The sequence below is a fragment of the Planococcus citri genome, chromosome 1 (assembly GCF_950023065.1).
Source record: "Planococcus citri chromosome 1, ihPlaCitr1.1, whole genome shotgun sequence".
Classification (NCBI taxonomy): Eukaryota; Metazoa; Arthropoda; class Insecta; order Hemiptera; family Pseudococcidae; genus Planococcus; species Planococcus citri.
Genome location: NC_088677.1, coordinates 15,541,858 through 15,550,200, shown reverse-complemented (window position 1 = coordinate 15,550,200; position 8,343 = coordinate 15,541,858). Strand labels below are relative to the sequence as shown.

General features: G+C 33.3%; 1 protein-coding gene across 2 annotated transcripts; it reads left to right on the top strand.

The window, feature by feature from the left end:
- The first annotated feature begins 2,475 nt into the window (after positions 1 to 2,475).
- On the top strand, positions 2,476 to 5,238 carry LOC135848259 (E3 ubiquitin-protein ligase TRAIP-like). 2 transcript variants are annotated; one of them, XM_065368130.1, is made up of 11 exons: positions 2,476 to 2,680; positions 2,755 to 2,855; positions 3,056 to 3,213; positions 3,301 to 3,540; positions 3,617 to 3,763; positions 3,843 to 3,989; positions 4,074 to 4,220; positions 4,314 to 4,460; positions 4,563 to 4,667; positions 4,754 to 4,849; positions 4,972 to 5,238. In XM_065368130.1, the coding sequence occupies exons 3-11, from the start codon at positions 3,092 to 3,094 to the stop codon at positions 5,036 to 5,038; spliced, it is 1,218 nt and encodes a 405-aa protein (XP_065224202.1). In that variant the 5' UTR covers positions 2,476 to 2,680; positions 2,755 to 2,855; positions 3,056 to 3,091; the 3' UTR covers positions 5,039 to 5,238. The 2 variants fall into 2 exon arrangements, with proteins under 2 accessions (XP_065224202.1, XP_065224211.1); XM_065368139.1 differs by having other exon boundaries at positions 2,477 to 2,680; positions 2,755 to 2,851.
- The last annotated feature ends 3,105 nt before the right edge of the window (positions 5,239 to 8,343 follow it).

Sequence of the window (8,343 nt, the reverse complement as noted above, 5' to 3'; positions counted from 1 at the left end):
TACGACATAAACGGTTCACTGACCTTGAGCGTCTAAACAGGCTACACAGGACGCCAGACAGCCTTCAGAAATCAAACAGACAGGTCAATGACCTTAGGAGGCCAGACTGGATGCCAGACGACCTTTAAACCCCAGGCAAACTAGTCAATGACCTTTGCGAGAGGTGAATTTTCAAAATATTTGGCCAAAATGTGAGAAAAAAATTAAAATTTTATGCGATGGGCCTAGAAAGCTGAAATTTGGGATATACCTTATTTTCGACCTGCCAAATCGATTGGAAACTGTTCCGAACCGTTTTGAGCAGTTCTGGAGCCTCCAGCAGATTTTTGAGATTCGGAATTCTCACAAAATTTCATCAAATGAATTTGGAAAGCCGAAATGAATTCTGCAAACTAATTTCAATACGCTACGAAGTCGACTGCAGGTAAATTTCAAGTCGTTTTGGAGCCTCCATCAATTTTTTGAAAATTACTGGAGCCTCCAGTAAATTTTTGAAACTTGAAATTTCCCCAAAATTCCTCAAAATGGAGATGACTATGCCCTCCAATTTCAACACCCTCTGAAGACGACTTCAGGTGGGTTCAACTAATTTTGGAACCTCCCGCGATTTTTTGAAAATTACTGGAGCCTCCAGAAGATTTTTTAAACTCGAAATTCCCACAAAATTTCATCAAATGGAGTTGGAAAGCCGAAATTAATTCTGCAAACTAATTTCAATACGCTGTATGAAGTCGACTGTAGGTGAATTTCAAGTCGTTATGGAGCCTCCAGTAAATTTTTGAAACTTGAAATTTCCCCAAAATTTCCTCAAAATGGAGCCCCTCCGATTTTTTGAAAATTACTGGAGCCTCCAGTACATTTTTTTAAACTCGAAATTCCCATAAAATTTCATCAAATGGAGCTGGAAAGCCGAAATCAATTCTGCAAACTAATTTCAATACGCTATGAAGTCGACTGCAGGTAAATTTCAAGTCGTTTTGAAGTCTCCAGCGATTTTTTGAAAATTACTGGAGCCTCCAGTAGATTTTTGAAACCCGAAATTTTCCCCAAAATTTACTGAAATGGGGTTAGCAAGCCGAAATTTGCTTTGCAAACTAATTTTAATACAATAATATGACGTCGACTGCATGGTGGTTTCAAGTGGTTTTGACGGTTCCAGCTACGTTTTGGAAATTTCAATTCTGCTAAAAACGCCATGAAATCTTTCAAAAAGTCACTGGAGGCTCCAAAATTACTTGAACCGACCTGAAGTCGTCTTCAGAGGGTGTTAAAATTGGAGTACATGGTTTTCAAGTTCCAAAAATTTACTGGAGGCTCCAGTAATTTTCAAAAAATTGTTGGAGGCTCCAAAACGACTTGAAATGTGCCTGTCGTCGACTTCATAGCGTATTGAAATTAGTTTGCAGAATTAATTTCGGCTTAACAACTCCATTTGATGAAATTTTGTGGGAATTTCGGGTTTCAAAAATCTGCTGGAGGCTCCAAAACTCCTCAAAACCGTTTGAAACAGTTTCCAATCGATTTGGCAGGTCGAAAATAAGGTATATCCCAAATTTCAGCTATCTAGGTGCCTTTGGTAAAATTTTGATTTTTTTCTCACATTTTGGCCTGAATTTGATTTTCAAAAATTCACCAAAAATCGAAAAAAGCACTTTAGCACTTGAAACAGGTGATGAATTTTTGCCTGCTATTTCGATCTACTTTTGTACGGTTTAATAATGTTTATGCTAGTGCTAACAGACAGGTCAATGACCTTCGGAGGCAACGCAGAATTCCGGACGGTCTTTAATTAAAAGCCAGATAGCTGGGTTAGTGACCTCCTCAGTCAGACGGCGGGGTAGGTCTCCAGACATTCCTCAAACGCCGCACCACTGCCAGGTCAATGACCCTAGACGGATAGACTGGAGAACATATAGCATTGAGAAATCTTATAGTCTGGTCAGTGACTTTAGATTAGAAGGCCAGACAAGGCTCCAGACGGCTTCCTCTAATTCTCAATTAAAATGGACCAGTTTCTTTAGAGCCTGAGCCAGAGGAATGTTGTCAAAACGCATTTTTAATGAGTTTTCTCAGCAATTTGAAGTCGCTGAGCGTGGATTTATGTGCACAGATTTTGCATTTTGCGAATTTAAAAAATTCAATTTTTTTTCGTTCTAAACGAGTAAAGTTGTTTAAAAGTGTAACGAATCACATAAACGATAATCACGCATGACATTAATAATAAATTTGATTTCTGCAACATCCTTCCCGAATTTTTCGCGGAAAGTGGGCAAAAATGAAAAATTTCTACTTACCTACCGGGGAAAATTCGCGAAAAATCCGCGAAATGAAATACCGAATCCGCCAGCCATTATGAACCCAGTCTTGCCCTTCCACTGTTGTAGCCTTTGTGATGACGTCACTGGAAACCACGAAATATGGGCTATTACCGCTTCAGTAAGAAGTTGGCTTCCTCCAGTGACGTCACGCGCCGCGGTGCGGAAAAGCGGGGACTGTTCCCAGGCGCCAACGCCGAATACGGGTTATGAGACAACCTCTCTTAGTTTATAGATGTTGCGTCAGTCCGTCTCGTCGAGCTCGCTGATAATAAAACGGATGACGTTATCAAATTATTATTCCATTCGGTGATTTGGCTCTACGTGCTTTACATTGTAGTTGTACGAAAACGAATTAGAATCAAGTAAGTTAGCATGTTTTGTTTTCATTTCACTGCGTCGATGTTTGAAATATAAATTAAGCTTATCGTAATTACAGTTGACTGATTAGTTGTTAGTTAATCTACTGCCATTGAACGGAATTCATTTTCCAAAAGTTACCTGCCGGCACCGGTGATTCATCATTCAATCTTTAAGTAAGTAAGTATTGATGTGCATATTATGTAATTATGGTTATCTCATTACTACGCCCATGAAAACCTTGTTAAAGCGAAGGAGGAATCGTTATGATTTCATACTTTTCATCGATATCGATTTTATTATCACGTTATAATACATAATATGTATCAGTTTCACCAATCCTACGAATTGATTATCTAAATTTAAATTTATTTTTACAGAATTGTGACTCGAAAACGTCGAATTCTCATGCAAAAATGAATGTTACCTGCACTATTTGTCAAGAGGACTTATTTACCGGCGAAGATGATCAATCAATAAACTCAACAAGTTGTGGTCATGTTTACCACTGCCAGTGTATCTTGCAGTGGATGGAAAGGTAGCTTATTCATTCAGAACTGTTCATAATGTTTATTCAAGTTCATAGTAATTTATTTGCGGTTGTTTTTATCTTTTCATTATTCAGATCTCGAACATGTCCGCAGTGTCGTACGGATTTGGGAAATAATAACGTATTCAGGTTGAATTTACACATGGGTGAAAATCCCTCATCGAATAGAGCAAGATTACGAGAGTTGGAAGATCGAGTAAAACGTATCGCGAAATCCGAATCGGATTTGAAAAAGGATTTAGAAATGAATCGTAGAAAACTTCGAGAACTGGCTGCAATAAATAGTAATCTGGAGTCAGATTGTGATGAATTGAGGTAAGATGGAGCCTTGAAAGTAGCATTAAATCAAAGATGAGATGATTGTAAGTGTTTGTTTACAATGTTTCAATAGGGCAGAAATTTCCGAATTAGAAGATCATGTTGAATCACTTCAAAGTACAGAGTCCAGTTTAAAAGACGAGTTGAGGGAGAAAAATGAAGAATTGCAAATAACAGACGAAAATCTCAGAACTGTAATTTCGGCGTACGAAGAATTAAGGTAGGTAATATAAAATGAAGCCAATTATGTGCCCTTAAACATTACAAAATTACTCACGAATCGTATGATTATTCAACAGGATGAAGAACGTGAAACTAGAAGATCAAGTGCAATGGCTCCTAAATTCTGAGTTGGGTTTGAAAAATGAAATAGCCATTAAAAATACCAAATTGGAAGAGATGAAAAAAGACAACGCGAATGCGAATCTGATAAACGAAGTATTAAAGTAATAGAAACGTACATTTACTCTCGTTCATATACCACGAGGAATTAAAAATTAATTAATCTGAAATTCTGAAATTGTTTACAGAAAAGATATCAAAGAATTGAACAACAGTATTAAAGAACACTTGCAAATTCAAACAGATTTGGAGAATCAATTAGTTTCGAAAACGTTGAATTTACAAGAAGTGAGCGAAAATCTCACCAATGCGAATTTGCACCTCGATGAATTAAAGTAAGATGTCAAAAAATGATCTAAGAATTTTATTTAAAAAAAAAAAAAAAAAAAAAAATGCTGTCAACTCAAAAGCTCTTTTACTAATGCCAGGGCCAAAAAAGAAGAATTACAAGGGTGCTTGGATCTGTACGTGAATGCTACCTGCAATTATAAAATTGAATCGGAGCTCAAAAGTATGAAATTGCAAGATATAGAAAAAACTTACAAATTTGCGATAATTGAGAGTAAAGAATTGAGGTAAGTAAGCTGAACGATGAAACGTTTTCAATTCAGATGCAATGGTAAATTATTCTGTTGCTTTTTTTTATTTCACAATTTTTTTTTATGTTGTGTTTTTAGACTTCAAGTTGACACCTTGAAAGACGAAGTTGACAAATTTAAAACTAAATGGGAATTGGAGCAAAGAAAGAATGATTCATTGCAACGAGCTAGTGAACAAACAGAGTGAGACAATTATTTTGACCTACACTTTAACTTTAGAATTTTTAAAAGTATAATTTTCAACGTTTTTTATTTCTTTCTGTTCGCAGACGAACGTTACAGAAAAAAATTGATAAATTGAAAACCGAACTAGCCACCGAGCAAGAGAAAATTGATTCAATTATATTGGAAAATAAAGGATTGAGGTAAGATGAAGAAGTATAGTTGAATTGAAAACAGCCTAATAAATATTAAAATAATAAATGAGTTTACTGGTATGACTATTTAAATTGATATCTTATAATTTCGATTTTTTTCCATTCATTAGACTTCTTAAAGTGGACACGTGGGAAGAGTATATTGAATTGAAGAATGAAATGAATATTGAAGAATAGATTAACAGCATGTAAGATCTGCAGATTCGAGGAAAGGACGTTAGTGCAGAATTTTCATACGTATTTTTCCATTTTTTTTCTTCCTTTACTGACTTCTTGTAAGTTACTCATAGAATCGTATATCATTTTTTATAGTATAATTATACTTTTTTGATATTATACCTAGGTACCTATATTTATTAATTTGCAATTATCGTGAGTTTAAGATTCGTGATATTATTTTCTAAGAATGAACCTATTCGTGTGATCATTATAGATTTATCTTATCTAGAACTTTAGATTTATCTACTAAGTTGCCATTTTTCTGTGATACACGTTTTTTTTTTTTTTTTTTTTTTATAATATTATACTTTGAATTTGGAATTACTTTCGTGTATTTTTATTGTGATCAGTAACGAATCTAATAGAAAAATGTCTACACTGTACAATGCCTCAGAAAAGTCCATTTCAAAAATTGTGATTTTTATCCCCCCCTCCCCTCATTTCAAAAATCGAAATTTTTCAATTGACTCGGTCAATTTTCAAGTAACCAAGTTATTAAAGTTGCTGAAGGTAACTTTTAATTCGTTTTTCAAAGAAATTAATGCTACTTATGGCTTTTACCAAAATTATCAAAAATTGCTAAAAATTGTCGCTTGTTTGCAAAAAACAACAAATTTCAAATGCCTCAGTTTTTTTTTTTCAAATTTGTCCAAACCCCTCGCTGTGGCCAATAATTGCCAAAAAGTCTTGGATTTTGATAAAAATTGTAAAAATCTCGCTTTTTAGTCAACATTTCCAAAAAAAATCACTGTTCGCCAAAAAGTTCCAAGAAAGCCTCAATTTTCCGACAAAAATTGCCAAAAAGATTTGCTTTTTACCAAAAATTAACAAAAATTTTCACTTTTGACCAAATTCTTAAAAATTTTTTTGATTTTATAATTATCTAAAAATGCCAAAAATTGCCCCAAACCTTCTTTTTTCTGCCAAAAATTGACAAAAGTTTCGCTTTTTGCCAAAAATTCCTGAAAATCGATGTTTAAAAACTTTCTTTATGAATTTATTGTTTAAAATCTCAGTTTTGAGCCAAGAATTGGCAAAAAAGCTCTGCCTTTTGCTAAGTTGTTGAAATCTTGTGTTTTTTTTGCCAAATATTGCCAAAATAGTCAAAATGTTTCGCTTTATTATCTCCAAAAAGCTGCTACGAAATAGTTTCACTTTTCTGTGAGTTTTCTTACAACAATTTGAATTTGGAAAAAGTATTATCATTTATTGCCATTTGTCAGTAATTGCCACAAAGTCTGTTTTTTTTTACATTTCTTAACGAAATATTCTGGCTTTTTTTGTGATTTTTTTTTACATTGAAATGTTTTTCTTACGTCTTGTAACTTTTTTGGTTCTTTTTGGTTTTTGATTAGGTACTTATTTTTTTTAACTTTTTTGAAAGAAAAATTGAAATGAGTGCTTACAAGTCTTGTTTTTTATTTCTGGAGTGTGAAATTCATTTTTTTGAACATAGCTCAAATTTAAAAATTTTAAACAGCCATAATATTTTTTTTAATTTGAATTTTGGAAACGCAAATCAGCCTGAACGATGAGATGGCTGTAAAATGAGGGCAAAACTTCAAAAATTATGAGTCGAGAGTTCAAGAGCACCGCAAAATTGAACTCCCTTTGAGCTTGAAAGTTAAAAATTCGAGAAATGAAATGTACCTACTACCTACTTATTTCGTAAACACAAGGTGCCCAGAAATATCGTGAACCCCAAAGAAAGTTTTTCATTAAAAATATAGGTTGGCAACGTGAAATACTGGGGTTCCCAAAAGTCAGTTTACGTCATCAAAAATCATAATTATAATATGTATAATTCAAGAACTAAGCCCCCTCAAAGGAAAACTAATGACATTGATCTGATAGGAAATTTTATCCTCTACAATTTTCTTCAAGGGCATTTTTCTCTAGGATGCACCGTTCGCCGGAAAAGCCAACTTTTAAGTCAAAAAACGTGAATTAAAAAAAAAAACAAATGAAAAAAATTGGGGAAAAAATTTAAAACTAATTCAGCAGTCAAATTCAGCTATTTTTAACATGATTCCCATAATTTGATGAAATATAAAATATGATCTTTTCAAAAAAAACACGTCAATTTTTTTTAATTAAAAAAACGCCAGACCCTGGAGGGGGGAGGGGGTGCTACCAAAATCAAATTTTGTAAAAATGAAAAAAAAAATCGAGTGATTATGTTAATAAAATCCATCATTATTATCATTCACGGTGACCAACCGAAATATTGAGCAGAAAACTTTTTTAGGGGTTCACGATATTTCTGAGCACCCTGTATATCAAAAAAAATACTGAAATACATTCATGAAAAAAAAGTTTTAAGGAGTGTTAAAATTGTATAATAATACGAAGGAAAAAAAAAGAACCATCAAACCATTGAAAATCAAGAGCAAGACACCAATATGGAAATTTCGGTAAAATTTGAAAAATTTAGCTCAACTCCCCCCCCCCCCGAGTCTTCACTTTCATTCAAGTTTCAATATGTTTCAATACCATTGATCCTTACTTTGTCAGCTCGCAGGTGTATGCGGTGCGGTGCAATAGTGAAATTCACAATCATGTTGTTTGGACTGCGATAAAATTAAAAATAATGCACTCCGACTAAAAAGCACAAAAAGACCAAAATATGAAGAAATATGCACTTGAACCGTATTATCAAATGGGGCACACTTTTCAGAAAATTTCGTGAATTGCAAAGATCTTCGAGATAGGCGCTTTCAATCTTTCATCTTGAACACAAGCAATTGTGTAATTTCACATACATAGATAATTCATTACTCTAGTCATTAATCGAATAATAATTAATATTCAATAATATTATTTACATAAAAAAAGAAAAAATAAAACGAATGAAGAGAATCGACAATTCAATTCAAGGTTTCGAAATGGAACTTCAAATAGGTAAGTAAGTAGGTAGGTAGGTATTGAAATTTGAAAAAAAAATGAAAAATTCATAACTTCTAAATAATTGACACGAGTTATCAAGTTTTCAGTCATCATTTTCAATTTCAACAAATAAACGAATAGTCAACACTAATACTTCATTAAAAAAAGAAAATAAAAATAAAAAAAGTTTAGAATCATGACTCATGAGGATGAGGAATTGACTCAATTGAGGACTGAAAAAATTTTAAAATTCAAAACAACTACCGACCAGATGTTCAAATCCGTACGACGTTTTTAAATCTTCAGAACTCAAAATGCTGTTATTTTCCTCAAAAACTGTTCAAAAATGAAAATTACTAAACTTCTCGATAGTTTTG